Source organism: Engystomops pustulosus, chromosome 6, assembly GCF_040894005.1.
Source record: "Engystomops pustulosus chromosome 6, aEngPut4.maternal, whole genome shotgun sequence".
Taxonomy (NCBI): domain Eukaryota; kingdom Metazoa; phylum Chordata; class Amphibia; order Anura; family Leptodactylidae; genus Engystomops; species Engystomops pustulosus.
The window spans coordinates 31,627,976-31,647,949 of record NC_092416.1 but is presented as its reverse complement, the minus strand read 5'-3'; the positions used below and the strand labels follow the sequence as shown (position 1 = coordinate 31,647,949).

The window sequence follows — 19,974 nt, the reverse complement described above, 5'->3', positions numbered from 1 at the left end:
TCTATACAAAAAGTGGGCGGAGCACAAAGTTTAGACTAGTCTAAAACTTTATCGAAGTGTCTAGTGCTTCATGATGATGTTTATACCAGTCAAATACACCAACATTTGGGACACTTAAAAGGAACCTACAATTTAAATTAAATGGCATTCATGGTCCCTCTCTATGGCTGCAATGTTAAAAAACACTTTATAAACTTATATGCAACTCACCTGAGGTGTGTCCAATGATATTAATAGGGTCCTGCATAGAGAGGGCTCTGCCATACACTCAGGATGAGGCTGTGCTGTAATAGGACGACACACGCCAGGAAGGAGTTAATGCTAGTCTATTACTCTGATTTACCGCAACCAAATCGCACATACCCTAAAAATCTGTACATCTTAATACAAAAATAGTGATTTTAAAATTTCACCAGAAGGAAAATGTGTGAAGAACAATACCGGCACCTTGCAAACCGGGCTGGATGCCCCCCTTGCACTTACAAATGCCTCATCATTAATTATGCGAATGCCCTTGGCATTGCACCCATCTATGTTGGCTCCCTGCTGTCAGTAGATTTCAGCGGGCTTGCAAAAGAGATCAAAAGAGACCCCAACGGCCGTGTGAATGCATCCTCAGGTTTGATGGGGAGCGTTAGTGGAGGCCATTTACAAGTCTCTCCAGAGATGCTCCATTGGGTTTAGGCTCTGGCTGGTCCAGTCAGGAATGGTCACAGAGATGTTCTGAAGCCTCTACTGTGTTATTTTAGCTGTGTGCTTAGGGTCATTGTCTTGTTGGAAGGTGAAGCTTTGGCCCAGTCTGAGGTCTAGAACATCTGGAAGAGGTTCTCATCCAGGATATCTCTGTACTTGGCCACATTCATCTTTCCAGTGGTCCTGTCCATGCCCCCATAGCCCGATGCTGCCATCACCATGTGTCACTGTTTGGATTGTATTTGGCAGGTGATGAGCAGAACCTGGTTTTCCACACATACTGCTTGGAATTAACACCAAAAAGTTGTTCATCTCATCAGAATCATATCTCTCATAGTCTGGGAGTGTGTTTTGCACACTGTATGCGACTTTCATATGTCTTGCACAGAGGAGAGGCTTCCAGACTCATAAAGCCCCGACTGCTGGAGGCTGCAGAGATAGGTGACTCCCATCTCCCTACTGCATCTCTGGAGCTCAGCCACAGTGATTTTGAGAGTTTTCTTTACCTCTCTCATCAAGGCTCTTCTCCCAAGATTGTTTAATTTGGCTGGATGGCCAGGTCAAGGTAGAGTTGTGGTCGTCTCAAACTTTTTTCCATTTAGGATTATGAAGGCTACTGTGCTCTTATGAAACTTGAGAGCTGCAGACATTCTTTTGTAACCTTGTCCAGATCTGTGCCTTGCCGCAACTCTGTCTGAGATCCTTGGGCAGTTCTTTAGACCTCATAATTCTAATGTGCTCTGACATTCACTGTGAGATCTTATATAGACAGGTGTGTGCCTATCCTAATTAAGTTCAATCAGTTTAATTAAGCAGAGCTGGACTCCAATGAAGGAGTAGAACCATCTCAAGGAGGATCAGAAGGAAATGGACAGGATGTGAGTTATATATGAGTGTCACAGCAAAGAGGCTGAATACTTATGACCATGTGATAGTTCAGTTTCTCTTGTTTAATAAATTAGCAAAAATATCTATTTTTCTGGGGGGGGGGGGGGGGGTTCTGTGCAGAATGCACATTAATGAGTAAAAAAAAGAACTTTTTTATCTTACCAATTGGCTGCAATGAAAAAAAGAGCAAAAAATCTAAAAAGGTCTGAAAACTTTCCATACCAACTGTATATATAGTCACACCGCACCACGTCAAAATGCAAAGATAAGTTTTTATTTTATATTACAACATAACCCTTCCTACGCTATACCTGGTACTGATGTTCTTCCAGCCAGGAATAAAATATATTCATCCGGAAAGATTTCTGGTAAGGAGACATTTCTAGTGCGGATTGTGCAGAATGACATTAGTTATCGATATCACGATACGACTATGTAAATCACTGAGGCAGATAAGCGTCATAGGTTACATGATATATTACTGTATATTAGATGTACAAGGTTATATATGATGTATATCAGCACTGTTCTCCGTCATCCTCAACGTCTATTCTCCTCTCCTCCTCCTTTGCTGCGCCCGGGAGGTCGGTGATGCTGCCAATGTCCACAAAGATGGGGTTGCCGAATCCCTTGTGCCAGTTCAGGGGGTCTTCGAGTGATCCGCTCACAGAGAAGATGTACTTCTCCCAGAGGAATCGCACCATTTCGGAGTCCAGGAAAGGGTTACATTCCCGTACGTTCTTTTCAAATATCCTTCTCCTGTACTTGAATTCCAGAATTGTTTTGGTGTAAGTGTTGAGCGTGAGAACGGAGGCCGACATGCATAGTGTAAAGGAGAGCCAAGCCAGGCTGGAAAGAAATGGAGAAAAAATCATAAAAATAAGATATAAAAGCGAATTAATACCATATTGCTCCCCCACCGGTCTATGTCCCATGTCAACATTGACCCCTGACTGACTGGTTATCGATAGCTCGCTTCACTTGTGAGCTTTAGAATCACTGAAAAGGAGATCACCAGGTGTTACCCCATTAAACTACTAGGGTATGAAATGTCCTCTCTAAAATTCTCTTTATTATTTAAAATCTCACCCGTTTACCTATAAAATCTCCTCCAAAGTCATCTGAAAATGAGCAGAGAATAGTCATATTTGTCCAAGATGAGTCAAGTTTTAGAGGCTGCAGGGGAGGGCAGCACGGTGGTTCAGCGGTAAGAAATATAGCCTTGCAGCGCTGCAGTCCTGGGTTCAAGTCCATACAGGTCAATATCTGTAAAGAGTTTGTATGTTCTCTAAGTGTTTGCGTGGGTTTCCTCTGGGTCCTCCGGATTCCTCCCACACTCCAAAACATACCAGGTTTATTAGATTGTGATTATAGTATCCCTCCAAACACCCCTGACTTCACTATCTAGAAACATATTGTCGTATTAAACATAAGAATCTCATCTTTCAGATCACATTAGGTTTGTGGTTCTTTGAACTACCGAGATATGCAGGGAGTTAAAGAAATAGGTGGGAGTTTCATCTTTATCTGCAGCATGCATTCCCAACTATGTATTTAGCTGCCCATATCTCCAACTCTGTAGCCCACAGGTCCACAAGCCTGACCTGATCTAGAATTTAAAGGGAATTCTAAAAACTTTCATACCTGAACTGAGTCATCTGGTAGTTGAAAGGGGTAGAACCTGGTGACAGGTTCTCTTTACAGAGTAATTCCTATCAGTGAATTGATTATATAGCAATTCTTAGCGATGTTAATGGGTTTTTCCCACAAAAGAAAATTCTCACATCTCAATCCCCTAGTGATGTTAACATAATAAAGATCATTCTAACCCTTTACTTTACAATGTTACTCAGTTTTATTGCTGTTTTATTTCCTATCACTCTCTAGGCTGCTCAGTGCAAAATCCCAGGGTGTGGGCGGGGCCTTACTAAGCAGAAACATTATCCATCTAGTTCTGTGGGGTGACAATGTGGTTACATTATCAGGGTACAAGGTATATATACACTTTCATCTGGCTTCTGACAATTTACTAACACACTGACACATCGAAAGAGATGAGACAGATGAGAGATGCATGAGATGATTACACAGAGGCTGATAGACCATTACACTGTTACACTGTAAGCCCTGCTACATCTCACAGATATGTGCTTGCCTCCCCCTTCCCCCGGATCACTTATCTCCTTGTAGCTTGTAGTTTGTAGCCTCTCTCTCTCTGCTCAGAAAGTAATCAGTGAGTGTCTCTGAGCTCCGTGCAGGGGGCTTGGCTACACACAGCTTAGACAGACAGTTCAGCTGCACAATCTCATCCAAGATGGCCGCCACCTGACCCTAAGTTAGAAGTTACTGGGTCGTGTCTAAGGGCAACTAAAATTGTGTACACCAGGACTGATAGAGACAGTTTGGACTTATATCTGTAAAATGCTGCAACAGTGACTGTGAAATGCTAACAGTGAATTAGAGAATGCATTATTTTGTACATATAAAAAACTGGTCTTCGTGGGAATACCCCTTTAATTCTAAGTGGTTTCTGAAATGTTTATAATATAGATTATTTTCTACGTTTTTTTTTTTTTTTTATAATCTAGAAACTTTGCTGGAATAAGGTTCATACTATTATGGATAATTTTCTTATGTGTTCTTTTATGGAGAGCTTAATTAACATATAGCAGGGAACTAGAGGTGAGAAGCTATTGCTGCTGTTTTTACGCAGTATATTGTGATTTTATATATTAATATTCATGTTTCTTTTACGTACTCACCCAAAAGACCAACCATAATACCATGTCTGTGGTCTCCAATCCTTTGGGCCAAGGTTCACCGTCACCTGAAACACGGTCATGTACATCATATGGGCTACCATGCCGAGAAGTCCTGGTAAGCAGAGGGTCAGCAGGGTCAGTCCAGTATCATACAATATCATACATATACTGTATATACAGTATTTTTCAGACTATAAGGCACACTGGAGTGTAAGGCGCACCATCAATAAATGCCTGCTAAAACATCTAGGTTCATATATAAGGCACGCCGGATTAGAAGGCGCACCAGATTATAAGGATGAATGACCAGCAGGCAGCAGACCTGTGCACAGTTCAAGGCAGCTGTTGTCTGTAAGTACGGTTCATATATAAGGCGCACTGGACTATAAGGCACACCTTTGATTTCTGAGAAAATCAAAGGATTTTTTGTGCGCCTTAAAGTCCGAAAAATACGGTATATGGTATCAGTGTTTGGTTGATACTAATGATTCATAATTTATTCCATTGGATCCTGATGGATTTCATTCACTCATAGTGAGGTTATTGAGGTTCAGTCATTACATACTACACTATTTTTGCCATCAAAACTACCAGGCCCAACCAAAATACTTAAGTGCATGTGTGAACAGAGTCTTATCCACTTTATTGGTAGTGCCATACTACTACTAGAGCAATACAACTGTTACAGTGGAATTGGTTTAACCATTCTTGGAAACCCCAATATGGAGACTCCTCTCTCTCTTCCAGTTCCAGCATCCTCTTTGGTTCCAGTCCCATCATCCTGGGAGTGATGACATCACCTTATGCATGTGACCCTAAACCAATCACTGGACTCAGCAGTTACTTGTGTATAAATCTGTGACCATTGAGGCCAGTGATTGGTTTACTCATCATGTGCACAGTGTATAGACAACAGGAGCAGAAGCCCTGGAGACCAGAGATCACTTACCTGATAGCACTGTAATGATGGCAGCAAATGCATTGATTTTCAAGCCATCTATGAAGTTACTGGAAGTGAACAATTCCAAGCACATGAGCAGAAAACCGAGACTGAGCAAGATGATGTATAAAAACTCTGAGATCACCGACAACCAGAGGACACCTGTAACACACAGAGAGGAGGACTACAGTGAGGATCAGAGCCCTTTACCTGCCTGTACTGCAATGGTCCATGATAAAATGCAGTGGACATGAAGAGCGGAATCAGGCGACCAACAATCCTGCAGTTGGTTCTGGTACTCTATCTATGTAGTAGGCTTGGTTCTGCTACTGTATATGTAGTAAGCTTGGTTCTGGTATTTTATTGATGTAGTAAACTTCGTTCTGGTACTCTATGAAGTTAACTTGGTTCTGGTACTGTGTAGAGTCACATTGTTTCTGGTACTGTATCTACATCTTAAGTATGGTGCCAGTCCCGCACCATAAAATATTTTCATTGAAATAAATTAAGTTTTAGTAATATATAAAGTAGGTTCGGTTCTGATATTATATTTAGGTAGAAAGCTTCGTTTTGGTACTGTATTTGTGTAGTAAGATTGGTTCTAGTACTGTATATATGTAGTAAGCTTTGATCTAGTACTGTATCTATGTAGTATGCTTAGTTCTGGTACTCTATCTGTGAAGTTAACTCTCTCTAAACTCTAAGTTCTGGTACTGTGTAAAGTCATCTTGTTTCTGGTACTATATCTACATCTTAAGTATGGTGCTGGTCCCGAACCATAAAATATTTTCATTGAAATAAATTTAGTTTTAGTAATGTATATAGGCTTGGTTCTGATATTATATTTAGGTAGAAAGCTTAATTCTGGTACTGTATTTGTGTAGCAATATTGGTTCTACTAGTGTATATATGTAAGCTTTGATCTAGTACTGTATCTATGAAGTATGCTTAGTTCTGGTACTTTATCTGTGAAGTTAACTCTCTCTAAGTTCTGGAACTGTATAAAGTCACCTACTTTCTGGTACTGTATCTAAGTCCTAAGCTTGGTGCTGGTTCTGCATCTATATATAAAATGTCATTTTTTTTAATTATGTCTTTTTCAAATATATATTGCTTTTTGCTGATCCTTAAGAGTGAAAAATCTGTTATTAGTGGTTATTTTGATTGTAAGTTTGAACCACTCTCTTTTGCTTGACAGGTTACAATAAAAGTTACATGTTTAATTTATAAATCGAATAGAAATATCAGACGTCTGGTACCTTTTTCTGATTCTGGGGATAATTCTATAAAGCTGCGGCATGCCTCTTCTGAAACAAAATACATGACAAAAGTTATACATGATAACAGTGGGGGGTATTTACTAAACTACAAGTGCCACCTCATAGACCTGGCAGTATACTCTAAAATCTAGACATGTAAATCAGTGGTAAATCTGGAGTCGATGGAACAGTTTTATACTGTTTAGTCTTAGCTTGCACTGACTTACCTAAATACAAATATAAACCCCCTGTAATACCCCGTAGTGCCCTTGTTCAGAGTAGCTTAAAACTTTGGATATTTTGGGGCATCTGTATATTTCCCCTATAGGAAGTTATCACTTCTTACTCTATTTTACATCAAGGGTTAACTTGCATTAATCTATAGTGTTTTGTTACATACATTGGGGGTCATTTATCTTTTCCTTCTGTTGGTGTTTTTGCGCCTTTTTGTTGCATAATGGATGTTTTGCGCCTATTTTGCGTTTTTGGGATGTTACGCCTCAATTCGTCTTGTTTTTTTTGCGCCATATTTGTCATTACATTGCGCCTCTATACAGATATTGGCGTCCGATTTATTGTACTATTGCACCTCTATGGGCGCAAATAATTGCACCATAACACGCCAGTCCTGACCAGGCTTTGGAAAGGCAATGGTAGGATTTGCGCAACAAATTGCGCCTTTTTAAAAATTTGCCAAAACGATAAAAACAAATAAAGTGCAAAAAATAGACTCATAACAGGCACAAAATGAGTGAGAGAAGGGGGAAATATAGATAAATGACCCCCATTCTGTTTATCAGTACTGTATCTGTATAGAGATGTATAAAGGGTTCATATCTGATTGTGTATCTCTAATTAAAGAGATGCTAGTGATTTTCCACAGCTCTAGAAGAAATTGTCTACAGGAGATAAACAGACTTGTTTACCAGAGAAGCAGTCAGCCTAGCCTTTAGAATGACAGGTGCTGTCTGGAAAGTTGTTTACCACTTTATAAGCTTTCTGCCATAGGATATTATTGGGGACTCCATGTAAGTCTATGATGTATGATGAGAACAGTCCCAGTCCTTAGTGTCTTGCAGTTAGGTAACAGAGCTTGGAGGAGAAAACTGTAAGTCTACCAGAGCAACCACAAGAAGAAGCTGTGACGGGAATACTCTGCCATAGACCCTTTGCTCCTATCCTGTGACCAGGGTAACCTTCTTCTGCCAGGGAGGTGATTAGAGATTTGCTTGTATTTCTTTGCACCTGAAGAAGGCAGATGTTCACTGTTTGGGGTGCACTGCGTCTAACCATCCCTTAAGGAAAGCAGCAACACGTGGTGACACCTCGATAGTGCCTGGGGGACCTAGCATAGTGTTGGGGCCACCCCTAACCCAGTGCTAGCCCTGTAACATCCCCGATCATGCCACGAGCGTATTGCGTTAAACTCCCCATCCAGAATATACTTTGTCTCCCTTTATCTATATACTTACCGCCTTGGTGCTTTTCACAGGAGAACCAAAACCCAGTATGAAAGTACTTAAAGGCATACTTGTCATCGCCAGTCTCCCAGTTATAGTGGACCAGGTTCTGGTCCTGCGTTCCGTTGGTGTCAGTGAGTTCGCTGTTGGTTGCGGTGCTGTTTAGGCTCAGCACTTGGCAGTTCTTACTTTTCACGGCTGACAGACAGGGGGGTTTCACCACTTTGTGGGTCCCCTCGCACCAGTAACTGGTGAAGAAAGCTGCCACGGAGAAACTCAAAGCCAGAAGGTTTAGTACCACGGAGAGGAGGGACCTGTTCTTCCGGCTTAATTCCATACTGGATGGAGGAGCTAGAAATCCAGGAGTGAATATGAGTAATCTTCTGTGTCTTCATAGGTGGCTACAGACCCTCTCACAGGTCTCTATGAAGGCAAGGAATGTACTGCATGTTTTTTGCGAGCCATGGCCGATCGGTAAGTTTGGTGAATTGTTTTTTTTTTTATGTATTCCTCCTTTAAGTTGGTTATTTTATCTTGTCATTATTCATACATCTCTGATAGATACAAATGTGTAAGCGCTTTACTATTCACTGGATACTGAAGTTGCATATATAACTGCAGAGGGTAAGGACAGTCTTTGCTGAAACATTTTCAATGGGTTTTGTTTTCAGTGCATTCTGAAATATATAAAAATAAAAGTATAAATGAGCTACAGGGCGAATTTGCTGCTAAAGTACAAACTGCATCAAAATAGAGTGATTTTATATGACATTCTGAATGCACATCTGCAGTACGTTATGTACATTATTTGTAGACAACATGAAATAGAGCAGGAAAAGCTGACGAGGAGCTGAGCAGATTGTACATAGTGTCCTATCTACAGGCAGCATGTTATAGAGCAGGAGGAGCTGAGCAGATTGTACATAGTGTCCTATCTGTAGGCAGCATGTTATAGAGCAGGAGGAGCTGAGCAGATTGTACATAGTGTCCTATCTGCAGGCAGCATGTTATAGAGCAGGAGGAGCTGAGCAGATTGTACATAGTGTCCTATCTGCAGGCAGCATGTTATAGTGCAGGAGGAGCAATAGAGCAATAGAACATTGCAATAGAGACCCCCAGTGAGCTATTGTTAATAAACTAACAAGTAGTAATTGTCTTGAGCAATCCCTTTAAGTCTTTCTATAAAAAGTATTTGACAACATCATTTTAACCAAATCCTTGGCGATGAATTAATGATCACAAAAGATCCCCTATTTCTGGGATAGAAGAGGACTGCTTAATTTTTGGGGGTAGAACTGCTGGAACTCTATGTGCTCAGTAGAAGTGAAGACATTAGGGCAGATTTACTTACCCGGTCCATTCGCGATCCAACGGCGCGTTCTCTGCGCTGGATTCGGGTCCGGCCGGGATTTATTAAGGCAGTGAAGGTAAGTGCAAGCTCCGCTACACATTTTTTGTTTTAAATACGTCGGGTTTTCGTTCGGCCACGCCCCCCTAGTTCCGTCGCGTGCATGCCAGCGCCGATGCGCCACAATCTGATCGCGTGCGCCAAAATCCCGGGGCAATTCAGGGGAAATCGGCACAAATCGGAAATATTCGGGTAACACGTCAGGAAAACGCGAATTGGGCCCTTAGTAAATGACCCCCCTTGACTTACCCGGCCGCTGGAGTTTACCGAAAGTCCGTGTATAATGCACTGTGCCGCGATTCACTAAGATGGTGCGCCCGATATCCTGCATGTGTCACTTCCCCACTCAGGTCCACCGGAGTTCACCTTCTTCTCCCCAGTGCATGTAAGTGCTTGGTCTTGCGACAAAATTTGAATGTTAAATTCCGCGCTCAGTCCGAATCAGTTGGATCGTCCGACGTCCCACCCGCCGATTTGTGTAGCATAAAAGCCGGCGCAGCTGCGACACAATGCCCTGCTAAATACCTGTCACGGCTGTGCAATCCCCCAAAATGTCAGAAAAGCCGACTAAAGTGTGCCGCGGACCCTCAGTAAATAAGCCCCAGTGGCTTTACTTATCCAATAGTGTCTTGGACTGCTGGATTTTTTGTGCTCTAAGTCGTATTTGAGGTCCCACAGATAAGTCTGAGGCCAGGTAAATGTGGTCACGGAGAAAAAAAACGCCAAAATCAATGATTCTGGACGGTTTGCCACTGAGTAAAATTTTTAAAAAACAGTTATCAAAATCTAACACCTCACACAGATCTGTACACAAAATATTAGAAAGTTTTGAACATTGAAATATGGTAATACAAAGGAATGTTTTTAAATTTTTTTAGATATATTAAAACATAACAAAAACTATACAGGCGGTCCCCGACTTAAGAATGCACGACTTACAGACGACCCCTAGTTACAAACGGACCTCTGGTTGTTGGTAATTTACTGTACTTTAGCACTAGTGTACAATGATCCTCTGTAAGTGCTATAAAAGGTGTCTGCAATGAAGCTTTATTGGTAATCCTGTTAACCATGTCAACCCAAAAGTTTTAAAATCCATGGTGGACATTAATCATAGTGGGGTCTCAGGTTCGCCTGTTTTTGCGCCTGGTTTGTTCTTGCCTTTTTTATTATAATTTACATGAAATGGAGACTGATAATATTCTCAGATCTGTACAATAAGACAATAATCACTCCCAGAGATGATCCCATAGACAATGATGAAGTTGTTACTCGAGAAATTTTACATTTTAAACCTCAGCTGAAGGATTTTTTTTATGTTGCATAGAGGTAATTCTTCATTTGGGAAGAGAAAACCTTTGTTTTCAGTAATGAAAAGTGATTTTTTTTTTTGGAAGTGCACCTGCTCAGAGTAGGTGCATTTTTGCGCCTTTTTTGTATCTTTTTAGGTGCAAATTAGTGATAGAAACCTACAGAACCGATCATGTATGTAACCCAGAGACTGCCTGTATGTACGTTTGGTATCTTAGTGATGGTAAAGACCCAAAGAATGTAGGGAATGTGTAATCGGTCCGCACAGTAAAGCAGTAAAAACAAAAGTTGCTAGAATATGGCACAACAGCTTCTCAGATTTTTTTTTCTCAATACATTGCATGGGATATTAAATGGGGTCAGTAGGAAGTACAGTTTGTCCCGCAGAAAACAAGCCCCCTTAATGCTCTGTAAATATTTACATTGCTGAAGGGGTTACTATGCAGTTGTAGCATAGCCATAGCAAACCTATCTACTGTCTATAGAAATGTAGCCGTGTCCCATCTAATTATCTACTGGACCTTCAAGTGTTAACAATTACATCTCCACAAAGTTAAAGTAAAGAAATAGTTAAACTTGAAAATCCTCCATTACAATGTGGAGACAGAACTAAGGCAGGTCTCCCTGCGGAGAAAAGGCAGGAAAAGCTGAAATGAAAGAGAATATTGAGGAGGCACTTACATGGAGGGCTCCAGGGAATTACTGAGGAGGGTCCCAGCCGGTTACCTCATGGACGCGGCAGATGATGTGAGGAGAAGATGTGAGAGTCTCAGCATTTGACGAGCCGGGGGATGATGTCTGCTCCACCTCACCAGCCCGGCTCTTATTATGTGTGAGAATGAGGAAAGCTGATTAAAATGCCCTCATTATCTGCCCGGATAACACAACACCAGTTTTATGGGAGATTTACAGGATTTTATAAACATTAGCAGATATCTGGGCACGGAATTATCTGTCGCCAACAGCTGACTTCATTATAGATCTGGCTACGAAATCACGAGGGAGGAACGGAGATAGCCCTACAGAACAAGACTGTCTATACATATATCTAATCTCATATATATCTATTTATCCATCTCCTATCTATCTATCTCATATCTATCTATCTATCTATCTATCTATCTATCACATATCTATCTATCTATCTATCACATATCTATCTATCTATCTATCTATCTCCTATCTATCTAATATCTATCTATCTATCTATCTATCTATCTATCTCCTATCTATCTATCTATCTATCTATCTATCTATCTATCTATCATCTATCTATCTATCTCCTATCTATCTATCTATCTATCTATCTATCTATCTATCTATCTATCTATCTATCACATATCTATCTATCTATCATCTATCTATCTATCTATCTATCTATCTATCTATCTATCTCCTATCTATCTATCTATCTATCTATCTATCTATCTCCTATCTATTTATCTATCTATCTATCTATCTATCTATCTATCTATCTATCTATCTATCTATCTATCTCCTATCTATCTATCTAATATCTATCTATCACATATCTATCTATCTATCTATCTATCTATCTATCTATCTATCTCCTATCTATTTATCTATCTATCTCATATCTATCTATCTATCTCATATCTATCTATCTATCATCTATCTATCTCATATCTATCTATCTATCTATCTCATATCTATTTTATACTGTATCAGTTCAATTCAGAGAAGCTTTATTGGCAGGACCAAATTAAAATTAGTATTTAGAGAATAGGGGATCGAGGGAAATGGGGTGAGGGATGGGGGACATGGGGTATAGAGTGATAATGGGATGATGGGTGCAGGGATATAGGGTCTAAGCTTGACATGCCAGGATCACCAAGAAACTTATAATTAGCAGCCTGAATCACCGGACATCTTGTCTTCATGCTCCGGGCTGCTAATTATAAGTTTCTTTTCCAGTTTAGAGAAGGACACCGCCCGGATCAACATCAATAATGCACGCCTCCTGTGTGACGTCACCTCAGTCTCTAACATGTTAGAGGGAAGCATCTATCATGCAGGAGGCGTAAATTCACACCTCTCGTCTGACAACACTTCCCTCTTCTAGCATGAGAGAGTGAGGTGCGGCGGCGTGCATAATTAGCAGCCCGGAGCGCCGGACACCTTTTGTAGGTGATCCCAGTATGTTAATCTTTTGATCACTTTTTATGAATTTTTTACAATTTTTTTCATGTTACAAAATGTTGAAAAAGTAGCATTTCAGACATTGAGTTAAATGCCATAATTAATCGTTATGTTACATTGGACATTATGGACATTGAGTTAAGGGCCACATTTATCACTTTTGTGCGCCTAAGTGTAGAAAGCTCCATTCTGTCTTAGGACAGTTTTGTTAATAAGTGTAGTAGTTGCGCCTAAATTCTGGCGCACTGTTTTGCCAGAATTATCACCATCTGTGATAAGTATATTTTCTGCCTCTTATTAATCACTTTACTTTAACACAGTTTAGGCGCAATTTTGGCGCAGTTTAGGCGCAATGTTAGATTCAGGCACTTACATGTGATCCTGCTACAAGCTCCTCTCTGCTTCTCCCACAGCCCAGAATGAAGATAACCCTCACAGCAGCACCCAGGTGTGTGACACCCAGCACCTAGTGATCTCCTCAGCAGGGGCTTCTCCTGGAGGGGATCCCCCAGTGCTGGTCTCCTGCTGCACCCCTGCTGCGCCGAGGTCCGCCGGAGTTCACCTTCTTCGTTCCGGTGTATGTGAGTGCTGTTCTTGCGACACAAATTTTTTTTTAAATTCCGCGGTTTTTCCGAATCCGTCAGGTTTTCCGACGACCACGCCCCCATTTCTGTTGTGTGAAAGCCGACGCCGATGCGACATAATCTGATTGCGTGCGCCAAAATCCTGGGGCAATTCAGTGCAAATCGGAAATATTCAGGAAACCTGACGAAAATGCGCGATTCGGACCCTTAGTTAAAGAGCACCATTGCGCTAGATTCTGCAAGACTGTGCTGGCGCAGTGATTGAGGATACAAGAAATTAGCATCAGCCAATCTGAATTTTTGGGTTAGTTAAAGGAACCATAGGAAAGGTCATCACTTGATGCTGCACATCCTTGGGTCAGTGACAAAAAAATCTCATGACAGGATCCCTTTAAATCTTTTATTTTCAATGAAAATTTGGGAATTATAGATGGAACTTTGTTTTGCAGGCATAAAATGTGGGCAACCGATACACCCTCTGGGACTTTTTGTCATTACGATTGGCAAAGCCGATGTTTCTCTGCTCAAAAAAATCTGCTGATTTTCTACATATAAAGGCAGCGGAGTCAGAGTTATGTCACAGCGGTGACTCACCGCCATATACTTCACCACTCGCATATGGTGTTTGTTTCCAAACAGAGGGAATGTTCAGGATTGCGTATGACACACTGCTGCATAATATTAGTGGGAGTTGAAAAATTTAAGAATTCCAAAAATATGTCGTTCTCGAAAAGTGTTTATTTTGTTTAAGTACAGTTAAAGCAAAATTTTACCATAAAGCAAAAAGAGGTAAATATATGGCTTATTACAAACCAAAGTTCCAAATACTCTTCTGTAATGCAGGTTTTTTTTTTTCTGTTTACCTCTTCAGGTCGCAGTCACTTTTGCCCTTAAAGGGGTAGTTCAATTAAACTATCCCATTAATGTATTTACCCTGCTGGGAGCTACCCAGCAGCATTAAAGTTGTATACAGCTATATATGAGTGTTAGATTTCCTTTAAAGGAATCCATCATGATAAACCAGGGACACTTACTCATAGACCCAGGCACGGTGACTGTAGTAATCTACTTATATTTGTTATCCATAACCTTCTTCCATCTAAAATCAACTTATAAAATTATGCTAATGAGAATAAAGGGTTCTGGGAGTGTTACCAGAGCACCTAAGTACTGCAGATTCACAGGCTCTTACAGTAAGCAGAACATGTCTCACCCAATTCCCTCTGCTCTGACCTGCTCTGCTCATTTTAACAGAGGAAGAGGCGTTCAGACCTCCCCACCTTGACCTCATTGTTAAACTCTCCGCCTCCTTGACTTTATACATTTATTTAATTCTCACTTCAAAGTTGATTTTCAGGTTGATGCCACCACACTGGACCATGAAAGAAACAAAATCTAGAAGGTGTTACGCTGCTCGACAATGTTCTGGTAGTGGTTTATTAGACCGTGTCAGGCTTCTGGGATAGTGAACCCCCTGGACCACCGCGAGGATGACACAAGCCAACACCTGGGACCGGAGTCTAAGTTGCACCCGGTCTTCACCAGAGCCCGGCACAAAGTGGGTTGGATTGTTGCTGCGTGGTACCACCAGGTCGTTCCACAGGCGTGACTTGTCCGCGGTGGCAGCCAAGGTCGAGGTAAAAAGTTGGCAGGCAGGTACGAAGTCCGGGACAGGGTGGAGGTCAGGACAGGTGGTAAAATTTCAGGGTCAGAGACGGAGCAAGAGGTCCGGGTTGGCAGCGGAGGTGCGCATTCGGGAACAGGTCTGGGGTCACAACGGGAGGTCAATACACAGAAGTAACGCGCAGGAAATAGCTTTCTCACCGGCATGAGCACGAAGATCCAGCAGGGGGTGATGGGAGAAGCCGGCTTTCAAGCAATTCCGGGAAGTAGCCAGCGCCAATCAGCAGTGTGCTGGGCCTTTAAATCTGCGAGCGTGGAGAGGTGAGTGATGAAGGGGAGAGTGGGAGCCGCGGAAAGGGGCATGGTGCTTCTGCGATCTGGGACATGGGTCGCAGGCACCCGTGACAGGCCAGTTGCTGACAAAAGGTTCCCTTTAAGCTACAGCACTGAGGGCTTTGGAAACACCCACCAGAGGCCTTTTGGATAATTAGCATAAATGTAAAAGTTGATTTTAGATCTAGAAAAAAGAAGATTACCATAGCCGCAGTGCTGGGATCTATGAGTAAGTGTCCCTGGTTAATCATGATGGATTTTGATCAACAAAACAAAAAAACAACAAAAAAAAAAAAATATAGGGCCATTAACCCCTTAAGGACGGAGGGTTTTCCGGCTCATTTCTCGCTCTCCAACTTCAAAAATCCATAACTTTTTCATTTTTACGTGTACAGACCTGTGTGAGGGCTTATTTTGTGCGTAACAAATTTTACTTTCCCGTAATGTTATTTATTTTAACATGCCGTGTACTGCGAAGCTGAAAAAAAATTCCAAATGTGGAAAAATTGAAAAAAAACCGCACGTGCGTCACGTTCTTGTGGGCTCAGTTTTTACGACTTTCACTCTTCGCTCCAAATAACACGCCTACTTTATTCTTTGGTTCGGTGCGATCGCGGTGATACCAAATTTATATAGGTTTTATTGTGTTTTAATACATTTTCAAAAATTAAACGAATGTGTACAAAAAAGAAAAAAAATTTTTTGCCATCTTCTGACGCTAATAACTTTTTCATACTTTGGCGCACGGAAATGTGTGAGGGGTCATTTTTTGCGAAATGAGGCGACGTTTTCATTGCTACCATTTTGAGGTCTGTGCGACATTTTGATCATTTTTTATTTCATTTTTTATGTTATGTAAAAAGGTGTAAAAGTCGCATTTCGGACATTTGGGCGCCATTTCCCGCCTCGGAGGTCACCGCCGGCCGTAACCGTTTTTATATTTTGATAGATCGGGCATTTTGGGACGCGGCGATACCTAATATGTCTGTGATTTTTACTGTTTGTTATGTTTTATATCCGTTCTAGGGAAAGGGGGGTGATTTGAACTTTTAATATTTTATTAATTTTTTTTATTTTTTAAACTTTTTTTTTTCTTTTTTTTTTCACTATTTTTTAGACCATCTAGGGTACAATAACCCTAGATGATCAGATCGCTCCTACCATATACTGCAATACTACAGTATTGCAATATATGGCGTTTTTGCAGGTCTTACATTACAATGAGCGCGCCGTCTTTTAAACGCCGCCCGCGACTTTGCGGGCGGCGTTTAGAGGGTTAATAGCCGCGATCGGTGCAAGCACCGACCGCGGTTATTAGCGGTGGGGGTTTTGTGCAAAATGCAAAAACCCCCACCTCTGTATGAAGAGGACTCAGCCCGTGAGCCCTCTTCATACTTCCCTTATACCTCTGCGCCGTAGAGCTACGGCGCAGAGCGTTAAGGGGTTAAATCACTACAATATGGCCCAGATTTATTAAAAGCAGTGCAATCTGCACTATGTGCAGTGTTCAGGGTGCACCAGATTATTGAAAACTGGTGCCCCCTGCACTGCTCGGGAAGTGTGCACCCAACTTTTTTTAGGTGCACCTTTAACATAGAGCATGCAACACAATTCTGACGAGTCGCTGTATTCAATGTGGCGCAAACTCCGACAAAGCGGTAACACGTGCCTTTAGGTGCACTAATTTTATTCTCTAGGTGCACTTATTTCATTCTCTAGGTGCACTTATTTTATTTTCTAGGTGCACTTATTTTATTCTCTAGGTGCACTTATTTTATTCTCTAGGTGCACTTATTTTCTTATCGGACACAGTGCAGCCGCGACACAACACTGGCGCAGACACTTCCTAAATACATGTACAAGCTCCAAAGACGTTCTTTTCAGTGCAAAGAAGGACTGGAAATTGGGGCAGCCCGAATAATAGATCTCAGATCTATATACAGGCGGTCCCCTACTTAAGAACACTCCACTTACATACGACCCCTAGTTAAAAACGGACCTCTGGATGTTGGTAATTTAATGTACTTTAGTCCTAGGCCACAATAATCAGCTATAACAGTTATCACAGGTGTCTGTAATGAAGCTTTAGTGTTATCCTGGTTCTTATGACAATCCAACATTTTTTAAATCCAATTGTCACAGAAACCAAAAAAGTTCTGGCTGGGGTTACAATGATAAAATATACAGTTCCGACTTACATACAAATTCAACTTAAGAACAAACCTACAGACCCTATCTTGTATGTATCCTGGGGACTGCCTGTATAGTATATATTTTATGTATCTCTTTTTGTCTTTATTACGTCTTTGCTCTAAGTCCATTATATACAATTTCCATGTGACCATTCACGATCACATCCGCCTGACATGACAATATACAAAAAGTTGATATTGAGCCGTGTGTAATTCCAATTTCCACCAATCCGGGGAATCTGCGCAGGATCTCTATGGACACTTGTAGACACTGTATACTGATCATGTCATAGGCTATAGCCTCTCGTCACCACCCAACACGGCATCATAGGATAGACCGAAGCTATTTATTCCGCTTCTATATCCATCTCATCAGTATTTCATGTAGCGGATGGTATATGGAAGTTTCAGGATTGATACTGATAGATAATGTATATATAAATATATGCAACAGGCTATAAGGGAAACCTTCCCCTATCACTTTTTCACAGGTAACCTTGCTGAATGGGAGCACCAGGCCCTTACACCTATTATCCACCTAGGGGCAGTATAACTTTTACCAACCTACGCTCAAGCGCAATATACCATCCCTAAAAATCACATGCCCTAATATTCCTGCCCGTTTACACTTACGCAAAAAAAAAAGCCTACTTACATATTACGTGGCCTTGTGTCGCTGTCGGGATGGACGGCTGCAGGATGGCGTTGGCTGAACCTGTTGTGTCTAGGTCCATGTCAGGGTTTTCTAAGATTTCCTATATAAAAAGGAGAAAAACCTGGCCATTTTTTATCCAGTTAGCACTCAGCTGGTGGTGCAGTGCAGAACAGTATGATGAATGCCAGGCTCCGGCTCTGCCCCTTGTGCAGGGAGATGCTGCCACCACGTGGCTGCTTTAGGAACTGCAATAAAGACACTTCATTTTTTCTTTTTCCTCTACGCCAAAGCCTATTACAAAGCAATTAACCCCTTAAGGCCATTGCCGTTTTTCATTTATTCATGTTTCCGTTTTTTTTTTGCTCCCCGCCCTCAAAAATCACTAACTTTTTTTAATATCTATATTTTTTCTGTTAAACTTTTTATTGTTTTTTTTTCCCTTTTTTACAATTACAAACAAATACAGCTTACACAACTGAAAGATAGGCTCAAGAAGGGGAGCAGGCATAAAAATGGATACAATAGTTATCATAACATTACAGGCAGTCACCGGGTTACATACAAGATAGGGTCCAGAGGTTTGTTCTTAAGTTGAATTTGTATGCAAGTCGAAACTGTATATTTTATAATTGTAGATACAGGCAAAAAAAAATTTTTCCCCCAGTGACAATTGTAGTTTCAAATTTTTTTGCTGTAATGGGAACAAGGATTATCAATAAAGCTTCATTACAGACACCTTACAGCTGATCATTGCAGTCTGGGGCTATAATAAAGCATCCAGAGAGCTTCACCAGAGGTCACAGGGGGCAGAGGGGTCCGTCTGTAACTAGGGGTCGTCTGTAAGTCGGGTGTCCTTAAGTAGGGGACCGCCTGTATCATACCCAACTCCCACCCAATGTTCATGTCCTCTTCAATGGAACGTTCACGAACGATTGAAAGGACTTTTGGAAAGATTCCGCGTGGTAGATCCTCTGTCCTAGCAGCAGCTGCATCCCGCTTTTCACTAACTCTTGGATGCAGCTGCTACCTCCAGTAGTCCATACAGACCGGCCACTGCACGCTCATGCACATTCTTCTGGCGCGTCTGTGGTCGCAATAGAGCTCTGCGCAAGCGCAATAATAATTTAAATAGTTTACACAGATTACACAGCGCTGCACAGAGCTTGTCACATCAGTCCCTGTCCCCAATGGGGCTCACCATCTAATCAGCCTACCAGTATGTTTTGGAGTGTGGTAGGAAACCGGAGGACCCGGAGGAAACCCACGCAAACACAGAGAGAACATACAAACTCTTTGCAGATGTTGACTTGGGACTTGGAACACAGGACCCCAGCGCTGCAGGGCTGTAATGCTAACCACTAAGCCACCATGCAGTAGCTCCTGTTCCACTGCCAGCAAGGCGACTGCTGCTGGGAGCTCAGCACTTGCACAGTAGCTCCGATTCGTCAGACGGCGGCACCTGAGAAGAACGTGTAGAGGCTGGTCTGTAGTGGATACTGGGGGCGGATTAGAATCTGAGCCAAAAGTTAAGCATAATCTTGTGATATGCCAAAATACATTTTTCAAATTCAGAGAGAGATGAACGATTTTCATTTGACAATATGTTAAAAATCACTGTTATGGCAACTGATGACCGATTGCATAACAGGGCATGACAATCACGACCATGATGGTTGCACCATTGATGGCACTAATCGCCGGTGTTA

General features: G+C 41.6%; 1 protein-coding gene across 2 annotated transcripts; it reads right to left on the bottom strand.

Annotated features, from left to right (window-relative positions):
* Positions 1-1,836: 1,836 nt before the first annotated feature.
* LOC140134824 (germ cell-specific gene 1-like protein) lies at positions 1,837-18,455 on the bottom strand. 2 transcript variants are annotated; one of them, XM_072155491.1, is made up of 6 exons: positions 18,269-18,455; positions 8,015-8,679; positions 6,543-6,590; positions 5,293-5,445; positions 4,344-4,455; positions 1,837-2,430 (listed from the first exon to the last, which is right to left on the bottom strand). In XM_072155491.1, exons 2-6 carry the CDS (start codon positions 8,337-8,339, stop codon positions 2,100-2,102), a joined length of 969 nt encoding a protein of 322 aa, XP_072011592.1. In that variant the 5' UTR covers positions 8,340-8,679; positions 18,269-18,455; the 3' UTR covers positions 1,837-2,099. The 2 variants fall into 2 exon arrangements, with proteins under 2 accessions (XP_072011592.1, XP_072011591.1); XM_072155490.1 differs by lacking the exon at positions 18,269-18,455 and adding an exon at positions 11,403-11,622.
* Between the last annotated feature and the right edge of the window lie 1,519 nt (positions 18,456-19,974).